Source organism: Lycium barbarum, chromosome 12 (assembly GCF_019175385.1).
Source record: "Lycium barbarum isolate Lr01 chromosome 12, ASM1917538v2, whole genome shotgun sequence".
NCBI classification, from domain to species: Eukaryota; Viridiplantae; Streptophyta; class Magnoliopsida; order Solanales; family Solanaceae; genus Lycium; species Lycium barbarum.
In genome coordinates this window covers 76,995,004-77,015,712 of record NC_083348.1, presented here as the reverse complement: position 1 = coordinate 77,015,712, position 20,709 = coordinate 76,995,004, and the positions used below count along the sequence as shown (strand labels likewise).

General features: G+C 34.7%; 1 protein-coding gene and 1 long non-coding RNA gene across 4 annotated transcripts; both read left to right on the top strand.

Annotated features, from left to right (window-relative positions):
• The first annotated feature begins 1,998 nt into the window (after nucleotides 1–1,998).
• On the top strand, nucleotides 1,999–5,767 carry LOC132622926 (uncharacterized). 3 transcript variants are annotated; one of them, XR_009576044.1, is made up of 3 exons: nucleotides 2,035–2,242; nucleotides 2,912–4,994; nucleotides 5,513–5,767. It is a non-coding gene; the product is annotated as an uncharacterized LOC132622926 (long non-coding RNA). The 3 variants fall into 3 exon arrangements; XR_009576043.1 differs by having other exon boundaries at nucleotides 2,040–4,821; nucleotides 4,917–4,994; XR_009576042.1 differs by having other exon boundaries at nucleotides 1,999–4,994.
• Nucleotides 5,768–8,437: 2,670 nt separating this feature from the next.
• On the top strand, nucleotides 8,438–11,551 carry LOC132623451 (WPP domain-associated protein-like). Its single transcript, XM_060338205.1, has 2 exons — nucleotides 8,438–8,723; nucleotides 8,837–11,551. The coding sequence occupies exon 2, from the start codon at nucleotides 8,850–8,852 to the stop codon at nucleotides 11,391–11,393; it is 2,544 nt and encodes an 847-aa protein (XP_060194188.1). The 5' UTR covers nucleotides 8,438–8,723; nucleotides 8,837–8,849; the 3' UTR covers nucleotides 11,394–11,551.
• The last annotated feature ends 9,158 nt before the right edge of the window (nucleotides 11,552–20,709 follow it).

Genomic DNA, 20,709 nt, shown 5'->3' with positions numbered 1-20,709 from the left:
CCGAAATACTCCATTGATCATAGAAAAATATTGGCCATTTATAGCTTTGAAGAGTCAATTTGGTTAAATATCGAAGTAAACTGATAATATTAAGAAATATTAAAGTATTTTTGTTTCTTGTTTTACTTTAAGAGGAGATTGTTCAAATATTAGAGAAAGGGACGGATAAAAGACAAATAGGAAAAGGGCCTAAATTGGAATTCGATACAAAAACGCTTTACGCTCTCCGTTTACCTTTACGCTCTAAAATGTTCTTGTCGTCAATCTATTGGGCCTAAATTATCCTTATTTTTAAGGGTAAAGTACATATATATACATACTAGTTTCAGCGCACGTGCGTTGCACGTGTGTATCGCTTCAATTAAAAAATATAAAAAGTTAGAAACAACAATTGGCTTTAAAATAAATGCAATATTTATTTAAATGACGAAAATAAGTATAACATGACGTACCAATATATTATGTTGTGTCACACATAACATCTCTTTATAAACGATATTATTGATATATTTTCTTCTATCGCTTTGACTACTTTATGTCTAAGTCTGAAACTCCTTCTTTTTCACACTAAGACCAATTGAGTATTAATAAAAAAAATTGTGCACGAGAAGATTAAACTATATAAAATAAAAATTGGTGTTAAAACAAATATAACATACATTCAAAGGGTAAAAAAGTATTACTAAATGCAATAGTTGGGAAAAAAAATGGGTGCCTTCAAAATCTGCAAAGAAAAATAATTCAGTTAAATCAGATATATAATATTTTTAATTATACATTATTTATGACATGAAATAATAATATGTTATAATAGTTGCATATCTATCCTAATATCTCTTCATAGATGATGCTTTTGGTGTATGTTCCTTTTTGTCGCCATTCAATGACCTATACAGCTATACTGACAAAAGTCCGACGACATTGAATATTCATCTTAAAAGTTCAATATATCATTAGTCATTTAAGAAAACATATCATCGACATTATGTAGTCCAACATTACAAATTTGTGACCATGCGTTTTGCGATTTGAAGTATTCAAATTTATTAGAATTATGATTAGCATATTATTCTTCAAAACTAACCTATATGCGGAATAAATTTATTTCTACGTTGGTCAGTTGAATTAACACTCATATACAAAATATAAATCTGGCCATCACACTTGAAACTTATTCTAATATCACAAGGACATTAGCACCTAATTATATAATATAATACATTATAATATAATGTATTATATCATAATGGTCCCACGCTTTACTTTTATTATGCATGTTCATCGGTTATTCTGTGTCAGTTGTTGAGTCAGCAAGCCGTGTGGTTCGTTCGGGCACATGCAGTCAGGCATCGAGTGCCGTGTTACGTCCAGGCCATGGTTCAGGGCGTGACATATAACTATCTTTCAAATTATTCCACAGTATCAGAGGATCTTTAACGGTGAGATATTCCAATTTCAAGCCCTCATCAAGGGGCAAAGGAATATCATTGCTTTGGCACGGTCTTGATTTGATGCCTTATTTTTATCTTTGATGATGTCTGCCAGACCCGTTATATCAAGATAAATTTCAACATCAAGTCCTCAAGACGAGCTTTTGCCTGATATATATCCAGGGCAACAAATTCACGTTTCTTACTTCATGATTAAATCGAGGCATACATATAATGTAGACAATTTTTCTCTAACATATCTTTCAGAGTATACCTGATTTCATAGCAATTAATGCTTTAGGAGCTAATATGAAGCACCGTGAAATATCCAATTCATAAAATTATTGTAGAATAAATTCTACATATTAATAGACAGTTATCAAAATCGCATCAATTATATTTTTGATGTCTTATTACGCTACAAGAAACTTAATCTTTAACGACCACTTCTTAACGAAGGGACATGAATCCGATCGTTATAAATGTATTTCTAACGACAAATATTTTTTTCCGGTGGTTAAAGCTAATTTTTAGCTCCAAAATAACGAGGAGATAATATTTGGTCGTTAAAAAAAATACAAATCCCGTCGTTTAATAAATTAATTGGCGGTAGCTTTTCCCCCAACCCCCACTACCTCCTCTAAAAAAGAAACATTACCCTTCTTTCAAAAAACACTTCTTCCCTAGAAACTACCGTCTGCTCTCATCCAGAACTTGCAATTGCTATCAAGAGTAAATTTTTGGTAGAAGAAATAACTGATCGTCACCCTCGTCGGCATCAATTTCTCATCTTAGAGTTCCTTCTCATCAAGGTAAGGTTAAAAAATGATCTTTTTACATGTTAATTTTGGTCAAATTAGTAGGGTTGTGATTGCACTTGTAACTAAATGGATGTTGGATTTGCTTTGTTGAAGAAGAATCAGAATAATACCCTACTCATTCTCCATCACAGCCAAAAAAATACAGCGAAAATATTTGCTTCTCAAATCTTAAAGTACGAGCAACCAAAGAAACTGAAAGAGTTTTAACTGCTTCAAAAACAAAGCTTGTGTGCAAATTTTAATGTGACACTAATTAATAAGCTTAATTAGGATAAGAATTATAAAATCAAACAATGAGTATTGTAATTTGTAAGTGATACGAATCTTACTAGAGTTTCTATTAATTTGCCTTTGGTATTTATCCTTGAAAATGTCATCCCTTCTTTTATTTTCTTTTATCATTGTTAAATTACACTTTCAGAATTTTATAAATATCAAATTTGGGATATCTTTGTTTTCCTAATACGCAAATTAGCTATTAATAACTTGGTTTACAAAATTCATTTATTTTCCAATTAGTTTCTAAAAAGTTAGGCGAAGAAATCTCTTTGCCTGAAAGTTGTATAGTGGTGCTGAAGGTGGAAGTTTCATAGTAATTTGCATAGTGTTGGGTGCTACCATATAAAATATATCTATTGAGTTTTAAGTATTTGCTTGGAGGGTTCGAGTTTTTATACAACAACAACAACATACCCAGTGAAATCTACAAGTGGAGTCTGGGAAGAGTAGAGTGTACGCAAACAAGTTTCTACCTTCAAAGGTAGGGAGGTTGTTTCCTATAGATCCTCAACTCAGAAAAAAAAAACAGTGTGTTTGAGTTTTTGTATCACCAAATTATTGTGTTTCCAACAATTTGTTGGAACAAATTGTTTGATGGTTTCTTATGCTTTGTTTAATTTGTTTTGTACAATTTGTTTTGGAGATCTTTTGTTTAGTAGTCAAGACTTATGAAAAACTTACATGCTATAGGTTCTTTTTCCTCCTGTCTTTTTGTCTATGCGGACAAGTTAAAGTTAAATAGAATTAGCATTTTTCAATGTCATAATTGGGCTAAATATAAAATGTGTATTTGCTTTTTACTCCATCAGCTATTTACAGTACCTACAAGGAAGAAATCAATGAAATTGGTAGTAACATAGGAAAGGGGAACACTTTTAGATGTTTGAACTTCTAAACTTTCTATCTATCTTGCTTTGTCTACCTTTGAAGTGAATGGCTCAATTCTTTCAGTGTGCCCCTACAACGATGGATTATATTGTTCCTTGATTTTTATCTCAAACTTGGGAATTTCTTAAATCAAGGAAAGATCTTTTCTTTGTTCAGATTCATTATTTCGTATCAAAAGAAAAACGAAAGATCTTTACTTTGTATATAATCCCCTGAGATAACTGTCTGGAGCCTAAATTTTAGATCTAAATTCTGCACCCTCTGATTTTTTGAACGAATTATATGGTTTACCTGGAAAGGTCGGGATCCGTTCATAATGTGGTATCATCACCTTCTGCATATCTCTTATTATATTCTCTTTGCTAGATTTTACATTGCTGCATCTTTCTAAAATCTGTCCCTTATATTTGTCAATTTGTTAAGGCCACGCTAACTAGTTTCATCATACTATTCCATCTATTTGATCTCTAGCGTGATTCACAAGAATCTGAGGAGATTGTAGCTCGATGGCATCAAATTTCAACTGCAAAAGTTCGATAAATTGTTCTGTGACTAGCGAATTAGTAAGCATAATTAGATTAGGTAACCATTGAATTAAAAAAAGGTTTGATATGAATACCTTGATATTATCCATTGCTAGATTTTTTATTTGAGATGCTCCTCACGGTCGTCCTAATGTTGATAAATATAAAACTTCATTTCTGCAATTTCTACTCAATACTAGTGAATTTGTCGTTGATTTGAGGTGCAGCTTTAGGTCAGCCTAAATGGCCTTATGGCAGTATATAGTAGACCTTTTTCTGCAAGGACTTGATAAATATAGCAGAAATGTAGGAAACATCAAAAGTTGGTCAATTATTCATTTCTTTCTTGAGTGTAGAACTATGCGCAACAAAATGTAAGAACGACTAATGCCTTTAAATATTGTTTTCTTAGAGTTACTCTGATGAGCTGTTTGTTATGACATACATTTCACTGTTTCAGATAATATTTTGCTTGAATTGACCTGTATACTTTTTTAATGTTATCTCTGACTTATTTAACTATCAAAGGTCTTTCTAGTTTTTTGGGTTGACGGCTTTGCAATCATCAACACTTGTTGGTGATAGATGTTCTTTCATTGTAAAGAGGTTTCAGAATTATAGATGTTACTATTTCTTAATTTTCATAAGTCTTGAGGAGTGTTGAGTTGCAGTAGCTAATTCAAAATGTTTTTTCTGTTGTCATGTCATCCTACATCAAAGCCAGAACATCATTAAACTACTCTTGATTGTTGATTGTCTTTCTCCTTTCAGTAAGCCTTTTGAACATTTTTTTGAATCAATAAGATATTTCTTTTGTGAGGAAGTAGTATTTTATGAAGATGGTGAGCCTGAGATAGATGGTGACCTGGAGACCTGAAGGTTTGACTTTTATCCCATGCTACACAAAATGGACTTCATTATTATGTATGATTTTCCTGTGACTTGTATTCTGTCTTTATTATATCTTTGTATAGTTCTGCATTCGCACAGCTCCTCATGTCCGGATACAGAGAGAAAGAAATGACCTATACACAACTGTTACTATTATTCTGGTAATATTTTCTTTTCATCTACTAGAACTCCTGATTGTTAGCCCATTCATTCAACATTTTGTGATTGAAAACTGAAGCTATTTTCTCTAGTTGTTTATTTAATATGATTGTTAAAAGAATCTTTATTCGCATGCTTCTTTTATTAGCCTAACAATGTGAGTACCCCCATCATTTAATATAAATTTGCTTTGCTTATTATTTTTCGTTTGCTCACATAGAGGATATGAGGTTCATTCAAAAGCACATCTTTTTCATGGTCATCCTTTTTATTTTGCTTTTGGTAGGATCGTTTAAAAAATCATCCTTTTTTGGACGATGTTTACATTTCTTGTGTAAGATTTATTCATCATAAGTCAATTTCGATCATGAAACTTTATACCGTTATTGTACTTTAATATCTTGTACCGACTAATCTTATTTGTAAGCTATTAATCTCACTTGTTCCATATGATTTGTTACTTTTTATTTGTTAGTAAGAGTTTTATTATCACACTGACATGAACTTGTTCTTTAAACAGATCATGAATATGAAGCCTGAATAGCCTATCCTCGAAGAAAGTGCAAAGCAAGTTAAAGTACAAGAAGTTGATTAAGTTTTGTTAGGGGTGGTTTAAAGATGTCTTATGTACATATACTGGAATTCTATCCTCTCTTTCTAGGAGTTGATAAAAATAGTGTCATACAATTTGGATGGATACAATTTTGGCAATGTAATGCTTTAGTTATTTGTATTGGCTGTGAAATTTGATATAGTTATTTTATTATTTGGTATATTTGGATGTGTGGAAGCATATGAAGTAATGATTCCTTTCTGAAATTTTTGTAATTATATTTAATAGAATTTCCCATTTGCGAAAGAAAATTTTGTTGTCCAGTAGTTGAAAGTAATGGATAACTAACGAAAGAAACTTCTGTCATTAAAAGCACTAATAACAACCAAATTAGGTGTTGTCATTCAATATTTTAACGACCGGATGATATATTAGCGAAAGGAAAATTCTGTTGTTAAAAGCAAGATTAACGACCCGAATCTTTGCTGTCGCTAAAGGATCTTAACGACCGGATCTCAAATCCGGTCGTTAACTTTTAATGACAGGGCTTTTAGTGACCGATGACGACCGAATTTTTTCCAATTGTTATTGATATATTGCGACCGAATTTCCTTCACTGAAGGCCTTTTTTCTTGTAGTGTTACATATTGCTCTTCAGGAGCAATTAATGCCTTTCCGTAGGTTTGTAACCTTTAAAAATTAGTGCTCAACGCACTCTCCGTAGCTTTACAAAAAAGGTGCTAAAGGCATAACTTACCTTTGGCTTCTATTATTAAAATAAATAAATAATCATGCTTACCTGAGAAGCAAGGGTGTGTAAATGCAAAAAGAATAGTTGGGATTTTCAAGCTTAGTATTTTTTTTACTTTTTTAAGTGAGTATAAACTTTTCAGAAAATAGTTAAAAGCAAAATTTCTAACAAATACTCAAGGTCGGAAATTAGTGGTCAATTTAGTAGATTGAATTATAACTCAACAAATGAGTCAGCAATATGTTTGCTTTGTAATTAAGAAAACTTCTTTTTGTAAAAATTAGTATTGGATTATTATTTTTTTCATTTTTTTTAACTTGTAGTTTATTGTTTTCATGAGCATGTCTTGCAGTAGGTCATGTCAAATTCAACCTTGCACGAATATAAAAGTTGAATTCAAAAGGATTAGAAAGATCAAGCTTGAATTAATGATTTCTACCATGTCAAGGTAATACTCCACCGCAGAATTATATTTCTTTCCTGCTCCATCAAGTTCCTTTCCAACTTATTTTATATATACATATATGATACATTTTAATTCTGCAAAGGTCGTATTAAACTTGTTAGAAACATACTTATTATCAAACAAACCCAAATTTAAGCAAGTAGTACAACCCACACACTACCTCAAATTTTCACATCATTCTTCTAATTCAAAAACGTAATTTTTACTTGTTTTCACCATTTTCTCCCCACTTCATAAATAACTACCCAACAACTCCAAATTAGATCCACCACTAACCCCCCTTATTCCTTCTTCCCAAAACAATTTTGACGACAACCTTAAAAAATCACAACATGACTCTTGGTTGGATCGCATGAATCGTCGGTTACCTCCTCTTGCCACACAACCTTCATATTAGCCAAAAAAAGTCCTCATTTTGTTATACTCATTGCAAAATATTATGTACGTGATTGATTATTGTTTATTAATTTAGAAAATTTGCAGGCGTATGTGTAAAATTAACTTACATACAAAGCCAAGTAATTTAAATTTGTATATTAGTTTGAACAAGTAAAAAAGGGTAGAAAAATAAATAAGCGATTAACTAAAAGTCGTTACACGTGGATGCACAAATTTGTTGAAGTTAAAGCGAGGAGGACGAGAGTAAGGATGGGTTGGGAAGAGGGTGGGTTAGTGATCATTTCAGCATGGTGGTGTAACGATAATTTTTGTGGCAATAAATAAATTTAGAACTATAGAGGATAATATTGTTATGTAGATAAAAACATGTACTAATCAATCTGGTTATAAAAAAATCGGATGCACTTGAAATTGTATTCATTTTCCTCAGTCCTTTGAAAAAAAAATATTCGGCAGGTCAGATATATTTTTGGTAAAAAATAAGTAATAAGTGGAGAAGAAGAAAAAGAAAAGATCCAATATGTACAAACAAAAAGAAAGAAAATGAAAGAATAAAATTAAGGCAAAAAAAAGTTTTTAAAAAATAATGAAAAAAAGGTATAAAAAATTAACTTACTTTTTCCTCTCATGCGCTTTCTAAACGTGTAAAACTGCAAATATTGCTCACATGAGCACAATAAAAAAAAGTATTAAACCAGTAAACCACTTTAAATTAGTTTAGGAGTGCGAAAATTGCTTATGTAGTTAGGAATTAGAAAAATAAGACAATCAGACCTTGAGTGGAGAAAGCAAATAGAAGGTTAGATATTAACCTTTAACCGACCGAGTGTAGTGGGCTAATATCATTAGTGAGACTTTAGGAGAAGAAAAAGTGAAGTATTTATTAATGAGCTATTAAAGGTTGTTACACAGATACATAAAAGTAGTCGGAAAAATAAAAAATAAAAAAATAGAGAAAAGTCAAAAAAAAAAGGAGAAAAAAAAGATAAATGTGAATGATAGTCTTCGAAAGGTGTCACGTCACCTTATATATGTCAGTCTTATACTCTTTCGGATAAAAAAAAGTGTCCATTTAGCCTTTTTGATCCAAATGGCTATGTATAAAAAGAGTGTTCACTTAATCATTTAAGTGGTGTATAAATAGCTAAGTAGACACTCTTTTTTATCCGCATGGAGTATTATATATATAGATATAGATAGATTGTTTTCATAATTGACGTACTTTGATCATCTTCGTACGGAATCAACTTTTTTTTGTTAGTGGAATAAAACTCCATAATTAACGTTCCAATAACATAACAATCAGCCTAAAAGCAAGAAAAAAGAAAACGAAAGTAGTTTATGCAAATCATCTTAATTTTAAGCATTCATTTATTTATACTACTATGTAATCACTCCCGCTCACTCCCTAACCTTCTTTTGCTTATTCTTCCTCTCTCTGAGAAAAATTAAAGAGCTGTTTTAGCTTAGCATTTAGCTGTGATATTTACCAAATACCCATTTAAGCTATTATACTTTTTGGTAACTTTATTGCTTTGAAGGAGAATATCATTTCTTTCCTTGTATGTTCACACGCCTAAACTTCTTTTTTTTTTTTTCTTTTTTCTTATAGAAGTATTGCTTTATTTAATTGTTTGTTTAGTAGTTGTAATAATATTGGGAAAAATATATGCAGATATGCTTCTATTATGCGCAGTTCAGAGGTGTTAGAGAATGGGGCGAGAAATGGGAATGGTATAAAATCACGAGGTGAGGATGATATTGAGGGAACGACAAATGGTGGGTTTGAGAAAATGGTTAATGGTTCAAAGGAAAATGAGAATTTGGGTGATGAGATTTTGGAGGATTTCGATACATACTGGGAAGATGTCAATGACCGATTAATGGTATCAAGAATGGTAAGTGACTCGATGATTAAGGGAATAGTGAGTGCGGTGGAACTAGAGGCAGCTGAGAGACTGGTGGCTAAGGAAACGGAATTAGCCAAGTTGAAGGATTATTTGCAATCTCATGATGGGGGTCTTAGCAAAATTGAATCTTTTGGGTCACCCATGTCGCAGGATGAGCTAGAAAGCATGAATTTTCGGAAACATATGACACTGTCAGATGTTTTTATGGAGCATGGCAAGATGGGAGACTTTCTTGATCGGCTAAGAAGTTCGGCAAAAGATGAATTCAAGAAGCTGAGGAAGAGTATACAGGAGAAAGAATCTGGAATTTGGGTTCAGTTGGACAACACAGTAAATAACTTGAAAATGATGGTGGATACCGTCTTTAAACGAATGGATGATATGCTACAGTGGTCCAAGACATCACTTGGTCAGTGGCAGGAGGAGCATCTTACCCAAGTGGAGATTGAGGCCATGGTAATGCGTAGTGTAATTCGGACTGTGCAAGAAGACTTTGAGTACAAATTGTGGCACCAGTATGCTAAATTGTGTGGTGACCGAAATGAGAAGTTGAATGACATCTCTAGTTTACGGACGGAGTTGGATGCTGTTTTGAAGTCATTGTCAAGTTCAGAAACAGGGTATATGACTTCCCATGGATCGCATGATGCAGATGTCTTTACACGCAAGACATCAAGTGAGCATGTGACTTCTTCAAATCGGGATGGAAATGAAAAGATGGAGGATTCCAAGACTGATATACCTGAGAACTTTGATGCTGCCACGTTGAAGCACATGTCAGAAGAGGAAACGGTGACCTATTTTAGTAATATAATGACAAAAATGAAGAGACACCATGAGTCCATTCTGCAAAAGAAAACCGATGAATATTTTCATCGAAGAGCAGATTATCTAAAGCTTAGAGGAGGATCTGTTGTGCCACATAAGAAGGATAAGGGTGAATCTGACATTCTAAGGAAGAAGATCCCAGAAATTATATTCAGATTGGATGATATCCTTGTAGAGAATGAAAAACATCCTGCATCTACCCCAGAGACTCTAAGTTTCGGTAACTTGAAGGATAGGCTTGATAGCCTTCTTTCTGAAAATCACCAGCTTAGAGACTTGCTTAAACATAAGCAAGTAGAAGTTAAGTCCCTTTTGTCCCAAGTTTCGGACGCCACTGAGAAGAGGCTTGATAGCCTTCTTTCTGAAAATCTCCAGTTTAGAGACTTGCTTAAAGATATGCAAGTTGAAGTTAAGTCCCTTTTGTCCCAAGTTTCAGACGCCAATGAGAAGGGGCTTGATAGCCTTCTTTCTGAAAATCACCAGCTTAGAGACTTGCTTAAAGATACGCAAGTTGAAGTTAAGTCTCTTTTGTCCCAAGTTTCGGACGCCAATGAGAAGAGGCTTGATAGCCTTCTTTCTGAAAATCACCAGCTTAGAGACTTGCTTAAAGATACGCAAGTTGAAGTTCAGTCCCTTTTGTCCCAAGTTTCGGATGCCAATGAGAAGAGGCTGCAACATTCTTTGGCGGAAGCAGACATGCTAAAACAGATAGGAGATCTCCATTTAGCCATGGAAGACTCACTGATAGAAGCTTCTGTAAGGGAAGAAGTGTATACCTGTTTTCTAAGGGATCTCAGTGGGGGGACAAGGAATGAAGCTGAGGAATTAAACTTGGGATTCGAGTTGCTTAATGATAGTAATGATACAGATGCTGAAAGTACAAAATTTGAAATTGAAGATTTAGAGATAGAGTGCCTCATTTTACAAGAAATTTGTGGAGTGATTTCCGGTGAAGGTATCAAGGAGGCTAAAGACATGCTTAAAGAACTGTATTCGGAATATTTGAATGAAAAAGACATTCGTATTTCTCTCGAAACAAAAGTTATTGAGATGGAAAACAAATTAAAATTCGAGGTTGAAGAGAAGGATAGACTAAAGCAACTGGTTTCTGAGCTGGAAATATGTGTGACTGAAAAGGAGAATTTAGCAACAGTGGGATCAGCTGCTCTAGCAAAAAAGATGGGTCAATTTGAGCAGGTGCTTCAAGAGTTAAATGCTGTGAAAGAATTTGCAAGTCAACAACAAGCATTAGCTTCTGGGTGCAACAAAGTAGTGAATGTAGTAAAGGGCCAGTTGGCAGAAGCATTGGGGCAAATTGAAGTATTGAAAGAGGAGGCAGCCCAAATAAATAAAAGTCTTGTGGAGGACTTAAAAGAAGCTAATAATTCTGAGGAGAAAAAGGGTTTCAGCCTAAAAAGGAAAAAAAGAGAATTTGTAACTTGGGCAGCTACAACAAAGTACAAACTATTTAAGAAAAATGCTGAGGAGAAATAAGTATAAACTAAAGTAAGTTCTTCCATATAGATTGATATTTTTCTTCAGGGGCGGATCTATGCACTATGGTGGGGATGCCACGGCACCCAGACACCTCGGTATAAGTTTTGTGTATATATCTGTAATATTTATAAGATATCTTAAAATATTAAACTTGCCACCCACATAAGAACGAAGGGCATGATGCCAATGGTGAAGGGTTAAGCTTTCTGTTACAGGGACGCGAGTTCAAATCCTTTGGCTCGCTTTGTACTGACTTTTTTATGCTGCGTTTTTATTTTCTTTTGCAAAAAGAGGGATCACGCCCAGACTCAAACACATAACCTGCCTCATTATTAAAATCCAAATGCCTTATCCATTAGGCCACAAGCGCCATAATAACCTTTCACATTACTATATATGTTTTCATTACACATATCTGATGCCAAGTTGAAGTTTTTAACTTGAATTTTTGTTTACATTTTTTAGTTTTAATTTTTGCTGACTTTCTTTTTCTTCTTTTTTATTTTAAGCACTAAATATTAGTCTCTTCATCTCAATTTATGTGACGCACTTTTCTTTTTTATTTTATCTAAAAAAGAATATCATCTTTCTAATAATTAGAAATAACTTAACTTTTAAATTCTCCTTTTACTCTTAATGAAATGATTTAAATCCTGTTAAAAATTTTAATTTACAAAATAAAATGCATGTTGCGACAAAGGATGATGTGAGAACTATATTGAAATCTAATTTGATGTCTTTGGCTTTTTTTTTAAAATTTTCTATTATTGTGAGTCGAGACTTTCACATAAGACTTCGTCTCTGTTATTGAAATTATGTATGTGAAATTATAAGGTCTTTTTAAATAATTATGCCATCAGTGAGTGTTTTAGAATATGATAACTCATCGAGTGCAATTATAAATGAGTGATGTATAAATATGTTATGCAATTACTAATATTATTCTAATTTTTTTCCATTGCGCCAAAGTATCATAATTATTTCATTTTTTGTTCGATCCATTTGTCTTTATAAATTGACAAATTATATATGTGTTGATAACAAATTTACCTTATTTTCGACCTTGTAAATAGTAACTTTGTTTTTACAAGGTCGAAAATAGGGTAAATTTTTTATCAACACATGTATTTAAAACAAACGGTATGGCACCGGTAACCTCCAAATCCTAGATCCGCCTATGTTTTTCTTTACCAGTAAACACTGTGATTCACAACAATTAACGAGTTTCCTTATTAAAAAGGTAGAAAGAAACACAGCTTGAGCAGATAAATTGGATTTCAATCAGCAAAATAAATTCAACTTTCAACAAGTAGAAGCGAAGTATGAGTAGCAATATCGAAGAATTAACTTGGGGTGACTAATAAGTCTTGAAATTACTCTAGGTGACATGTGGGGACCACTCCAATTCAAAACCCAATTAAATTTGATATTAAGGAAATTGGGATTCAAAATGTATTTTGTCACGCCCCGAACCTGGGCCTGGACGTAACACGGCACCCGGTGCCTGACTGCATGTGACCGAGCGAACCAACTGGCTGACTGAATCAACATGTGATATCAAAACATAACTGAATGTGGAAACAACTAAACACATGCTGATATACTAAAGATCTGACTGAAATCATAATGCGGAAATACTTAGACAATCTGAAATATATCTGACAGTAGCCAACATGGCTAAACCAAAACGATGGAACAACTGCCAACAAGGCTAACATAATAAATATCTGACTATCTGAACTGTGTCTATGAAGCCTCTAAGAGTACTGAATAATAGAGTTGTCTATAAACTGAAATAACTGGATAGCTGACAACGCCCCGAAGGAATTTGGGGCTCACCAGTAGCTGATATGTGCACTCCTAAATAGCTGAGTCGTTAACCTGCATATCGTTGCCTGCATCGCGAGATGCAGGCCCCCAAGCAATAAAAAGGGACATCAGTACATTTGAATTGTACTGGTATGTAAAGCAACTGAAGCAATAAAATACTGGAACTGAAACTGAGACTGTACTAAATAGGAAAGCAAGAAGCTGAAGTACTCCCTGTTCTGGATGAAGAATCACCTGTAAAACTGTAAATATAACTGTGGCCTAGGGCCCAAATAATGTGCACAAAAACTGTGGCCTCTGGCCCAAGCAATACGTATGCATAAACTGTGGCCTAGGGCCCAAAAATACAGATACATGTGTTCAACATTAACAATTTACAAGACTGAGATTGGCTATAGCTGATAGCATGATAACTATTTCTGATTATGGGACTCATGCAAATAACTGGTTATACACTGACGGAGACTTGTCACACCCCATTTTAACCCGGAGAGTTAAAAGTTAGAGGTACGACATATTGGTGATTCCTGTTTTTTGTTGTTTTATTAAGGAGTCGCCACCTAATTATTTACGGTGAATTAGGACACCTGAAGTTTATTAAAGTTATGTCTAAAGTTAATTCTGTTTAAGGTCTGCGAAATTTAAGATTCTGGATAAGGGTTCAATTAGTCTAAAGGGAAGGTATTAGGCACCCTTTAAGACCCATTAACAATGGTTAACCGACCGGACTTATGATTAATTAGGCTGAGTGTAAATATAGTATTATAGGAAAAGGAAAGCAGTTTGTAAGTATGGCCAAAGATAGATATGTCAGAATGCTATTTAAAATAGAACTTGTAAAAATAATAATAATTTGTATAAAAGACTATTTTTTATGCTGTTTAGAAATACAATTTATAAATATTGTCAAAGTTTTAAATAAAAGTATAATAGTGTTGTTTAAAGTAATACTTATATAAAAAAAAAAAACATAATAATTTGCGTAAAAGAAGATTTTAAATGTTAAATGAGACTGGAAGATATTGCTAAGGCATTAGATAAAAATATAATAATGTCATTCAAAAATAAGATTTGTAAAATGGGATGATTTGCTTATGAATAATAGCATTTTTAAAGGATAGTTTGACAAAAGTGATCTTCAAGTAAAAAATGATATTACATGAATATGATAATATAAAAACGCCTAGACTTAAATATGATAAAAAGTCCATGAATTTCTTTCTATATTTTTATCTCTTTATTTAACATTATTTGCGCTAAAATATGCATGATTAAAAAGTGTGTTCATAAAATGTATTTGAGTTTATATTTTTTGTGTATCCGTGATGTAAGACTAGAAACGTGATCTTAATTCAAAATATATATTTACGACCTCACGTCCTTGAAAAACCGATTGTTCTAATATAGATAAATATTGTAGGTATTGTAACTAATTTAATATGAAAAATGAAACTATGAAATTAATTATTGGTTCTTTCTACCTATTTTACTAAAATCAAAACCCCACTGATTTCGCTAAGGTTCACCTAATCTAAGCAAATAAAATAAGTAAAGTGTTAATCAGGTAATTATAAATTAAATACACATAAAAAAGGGGCAAAATGATTCAAATGGGCTCAGGCCCATTTTCGTGTTGTTGCTGTTTGCTATTGGGCCACTGCTGGGCTGAAGCCCAGCAGATTTATGCGCTGCTGCGGGTCTGTTTGCTGATGTTGGGCTTGGCCCAAATTTTATCTTCTATTGGTGCTGCAGGCTGGGCTGAATAGAGAATGGAATCATGTTGGGCTTTTAGCCCAACGCCAAAATACGGAAGAAAACGAGTCTCTCGGACTCGTGTGCGAGATGATCATGCATAAAACGAGAGGAAACGATTAGTATATGATCAACGAATATGTAAAATACACACTCAAACCAGATCAGCAGGTTGTATGTATTCTGTGTATATTTAAATATATCTCATGCATACATATTCATAAGGATGTGTAAAAGGTTAAGGTTGGAAAACTTCCTCTCCATCTTCCCGATGCCGCACAAGTTCCAAGGAATTTTCATGAATCCCAGGCATGGCTAACACCGGGAAAGGCTTGGATGACCCCAAACTGTCATGGTCCATCTAAAAAAAACAAACATGTCCAAAAATGGGACAAGGGAGCGCAGGGAACTCGAAACAAAACTCAGAACAACTCAAATGATAACAGCAACATTCAAAAGAGTATCGAGCATATAGGATTTCCAGAAAGGAAAGAGGAAACGACCTATTAGCATGACACACACATATTAAGCATAGAAATTAAGTCCATGACTTAAGCTGGTCTAGGCAAGAGTGTTAAACCAAGCAAATTACTCAAAATAGCATGGATGATAGTGTACAGTCAGACTTCAACTAGACAAAACAGTTAAGCATTTCTATTCTTTTAAGTATAGGAAAGGAACAAAGCATAAAGTCACAAATGGGAGAAACAGCAGCCCAATGTTATTGAGGGCACAACGAACATAGCACTCGAATAAAAAAAATCCATGGAATAACAGAATTAGAACAATTTCCAATAGTTCAGATAATGTAAAACAGAAGGAAAAGGTGTGTGTTCCCAAGAGTTTCAGGTTTCAGGACTGAGACAACATACAACATAAGATCAATATCTGGTCCATAGAAGTTGCGTCTCATTTTGTAGCCACAGAGGAAAAGATGAGAAGCCTATCAATTGCAAGAATAATTAGGGTGACATTCAGACATGAGGGCACAAAAAGAAAGCATAGGACAGTGGCAAATATGAAAAATGAAATACCTGATATACCCTATAGCTAGCAGAAGCATGTCAAGGAATTACTAATCTATTTAAACACAGTTGCATACCCAAAATTTTTACACAGATCATGGTAAAGCTCAACTAGTGCACAAAAGTTTCAGAATTTGACTAAGATTAACATGCACTCTGTGATCAAACTAGTCATGAAAACAGTACAGAGATACAAAACATACTAGGAGATACTGACTTAAGCATAGATAGAGGGTGTTCACATCCAGGCCCAGCAACAAATCAAGAGAAAAACAGAATGCAGTGTTATCACAGGAGTGAAGGTTCATACATACATTACAAGGAAAAAGGAGATAAAGAATTAGTATTCTACATGGTGGACTGATACTAAACTTGATTCAGGACAAATTAAACAATGTAGATATATTTAGCTATTAGTTCAAATGCAAATTCAGTTCCAAGAAACAAACGCAATGAGAGATAATCATTAACGACCAGGGCAAGACTAAATTAGTTAGAAGTAAACAGTAGCCTGCGTAATACTACTAAGATGCTGAACTTAATCTAACCAACTGAAAATGGAACAAGGTTTGATAAACGACTTGTTAAGGAAACTAAACATAGAATTCAGATTTGGAAACAAACACATTTCAACAACCAATACCGACATGTTAGGTAATCTTTCATTGTATTTAAATCTAAGCGGATTACATTTATGATAGGGTATATTACCTGAAAAAAATAGAGTAAAAGCAAGGCAATGCTGGCCTGTTCTAATTACATACGGAGTATACCTAAGATATACACACAGTGATGTGTATATCGAATATATATTGAATGTATATTTTCTTCTTATCCCGGTAACCTACTGTATATCATATGTATATCTGACTCTGGAACAAATTATGAATCATGGAAAGTTCAGTCTAAGCCTCCAAACTACTACAGACACCTTTCAAATTCGACTAACGATTAATATCCTATCCTAACAGCTCCCAAACATCAAACAAATAATGCGACAACAACGAAACTACATAATCACTAAACATACAGCAGGATAAACTAAAAATCTTAACCAAAACAGAAATTAAAGCTTACGAGTGATAAGGCATCGAAGTTTACCTTTTTTGTGCGCAATGAACTAGGGTGTCGAAGTCGTCGAATCTACACTCGAACGTTAACAGATTAGGAATCGACAAAAAATGGATTCGAAGAGTTCTATCGCAGCCAAAGTCCACCAAGACAGAACGAACATTTACCAATCTTAAAGTTAGAATCGTAATCAAAATGAAAGTCCTAAAAAATGCTAAAGATTTCTGGGTGATTCTTGTTGTATCCCAAACAAACTCAATCCGTCCTTTTCTTTTCTTAGTTTGTTTTCGTTGTTTTTATACTGAAAAAAAAAGAGCGGGAGAGAGAGACAAGTGGGGGACAGGGGTGAGTGGGGAGCGGAGAAGAAGGAGGGAAAGGGGGTGAGTGGGAGCGGCGTGAGGCGGCGAGTGGAAGGGAGCGGAGTGAGATGGGAAAGGAGAGTGGGAGGCGGAAAGAAGGAGGGAAAAGGAAAGGAAAGAGTGAAGGGGGAAACCCTTTAGGGTTTTCCCTTAATTTGAGTGAAAATGGGCCGGACCCCGTCCATTTGTGGACTGGGTCAAATTTTGGACTGAGTATTGAAAGAAATGTCTAGAATTAAAAACATAGCCTGGTCTAAAAAATTGAGATAAAAAATATGGTTTAGTCTAAAAGATATTAGGAGTTAATCGGACTTTGATTTGGGGTCCGGTAAGTCAAAATACGGACCGAGTGCAAGAAATAGTTTGGCTTCTAAATAAGAGACACATTTTGATTAACGATGTATTAAGGGTGCCAGAATATCACCTAATACGGAAATATGTAATTATAAAAAGACCCGGGTAAAAAATTATATGATGTTGCAAATGACCGTGCAATAATATTTAATAACAAACGCTATCATTTAAATGTGCTAAATAAATGCGATGTGTGTGAGGAAGTTGGTAGAAATGTCGAGAAATGCAAGTTTCAATAATACTAAATAATAGTAGCAAATAAATAACGGTAGTAATACTGCTAAATAACAATGATAATGGTAATAATGATAATGATAATGATAATGGAAATAACAAGAAATAATAATTAATGACAAAAGATGATAATTTAAGAATAATAATAATAATAATAACAATAATAATAATAATGATAATAATAAACTGCAGAAGAATAAATAAAACGTGGGTGTTAATAAAAGACTAATAATTATAGTAAAACTTAAATGCATATTTTTTTAATTTCTCGAAATACCAGAAGTATAAATAGGTATTTCGGAGGAGATGCGGGACAAAATTGGGTGTCAACAGATGCCCCTCTTCGACCGGAGGTGATGTAAGAATCTTCGGGCGAAGAAGTTGACGTAGTAGCCAATTTTGTTTGGACCGACGAGTATGAGTTTGTAAGAAAGTATGATTTAGGAAAAATTGATTGAAAATATTATGAGGGCCGAAGGAATTATGAAAAATTATGGCCGAATCTCAGTTTCGAGTTGCCTACATATCTCGGGTTGCACGAGAATCAGGCCATGTGTAGTTCGAAAGTTTTTGTGGATTCACAATCTTGCAGGGGGTTGTAGACAAGTGACGAGACGTTCAAGAATGTAACACGTGTTTATAGCCTCCTAATTATAAATGTGATGCACAACACACCCATAAGTAGGACTCTACTAGACACGGTGTAAATTCGTCAAAGATGCCCCAGTGTTGAGTTATGGAAACACTGGGGATGTAGAAAGGAATATGAGATGGTGAGAAGAGTAGATTTAGTAGAGTTTTAGCGGAGGATGTGAAAGAGAAATTAACCTACGTATCACGTGTTTGTGGACATAGGCGGAATTGACTTCGAGAGTAGATTCGTGACCTTTGCTTGTGAGTTTGGTATTCCTCTTTAGCAAATTTGCCCCAGTTCACTGCGTAAGATAAAGTTCCACGTTGTGCTGTGTCGCTGCAGGTTGTATTTTCTGCCAAAACTGAAATTCATGTCAAAATTAGTAATAAAGTTAAAAAATGTAAAACTATAAAGAGTGTAAATGATCGTAAATATGATTGGGGGAATGAAAAATGAAGCCGTGTGGCCAATGTTCTCTCTGGTTGTCTTCAGGGACTTGAATGAATGTGTGATGCGCATGCTAGGGATGTAATAATATCTCCCGCTGCATTGGAAGATGATAGTGATAAGGTCTCCGGCTGTCTTCCGGGACTCGATGATAAATGATATCTGCGAATTTTAAGGTAAATTCATTAAAGCGGTAAGGTAGATGATGAAATAAAGGAATGAAGTAAGGAGAAAAATAAGTGTGTAGCCGTTTGGCTTATGCAAGTGAGGCCGTGTAGCCATGCGATGTCTCCGGTTGTCTTCGGGGACTTGATGCTGTGTCTCCGGTTGTCTTCGGGGACTTGATGCTGTGTCTCCGGTTGTCTTCGGGGACTTGATGTTGTGTCTCCGGTTGTCTTCGGGGACTGGATGTTGTGTCTCCGGTTGTCTTCGGGGACTTGATGTTGTGTCTCCGGTTGTCTTCGGGGACTGGATGTTGTGTCTCCGGTTGTCTTCGGGGACTTGATGCTGTGTCTCCGGTTGTCTTCGGGGACTTGATGATGTGTCTCCGGTTGTCTTCGGGGACTTGATGATGTGTCTCCGGTTGTCTTCGGGGACTTGATGATATTCCTGTAAAGTTCAAGGTAAATCATTAAAGTTGATGATGTGTAGCCGTCTGGCTTATGCATATGAGGCAGTATAGCCAAGTGATGCCCGGTTGTCTTCGGGACTTGATGATGCATCTCCGGTTGTCTTCAGAGATTTGATGATGCGTCTCCGGTTGTCTTCGGGGACTTGATGATACATCTCCGGTTGTCTTCAGAGATTTGATGACGTGTCTCCGGTTGTCTTCGGGGACTTGATGATACTTCTCCGGTTGTCTTCAGAGATTTGATGATGATTCCCGTAAAGTCCAGGATAAAGTTGTAAAGTGGACGATGTCTCCGGTTGTCTTCGGAGGCTCCAATGATAATTCCTGTAAAGTTCAGGGTAAAATCGTTAAAGTTGGTAAAGTGAATGATAAAGTAGAGAGTAAAGTCATAGTGTAGCCGTCTGGCTTATGCATGTGAGGCTGTATAGCCGAATGATGCCCCCGGTTGTCTTCGGGGACTTGATGCTATGTCTCCGGTTGTCTTCGGGGACTTGATGTTGTGTCTCCGGTTGTCTTCGGGGACTTAATGTTGATTCCTGTTAAGTTCAGGGCAAAGTGGTTAAAGCAGGTAAAGAAGGTAATAAAGTATGGAGTAAAGTGATAGCATAGCCGTTTGGCTGATGATGTCGACGGTATTGTGACAGGCTGAACTAATGACGTGCGATCCTGATTTAATTCGCCTCCAACTTCGTCAACCTACAAAACAGGTATATAAAGTCATAAAGTGATTGTGATAAAAATAAAAATTAAAGATAGAGTTAGAAATAAAGCCGTTTGGCCTTTTAGGCAAGGCCATATTAAGCCAGATGATGCTTTTCTGCCATGATTGATAAACTTGACTGTTGATCTCGCGGTCTTAAGTTCCTGCACTCAAAGAAAAATTCTTAGTTTGGGAGGGGGAAGTTGATTCGTGTTGACTCGAAGCTTGACGTTGTTGGCGCTCCATTCGTCTTGTTCGTTTGGATCTTGTGATCTC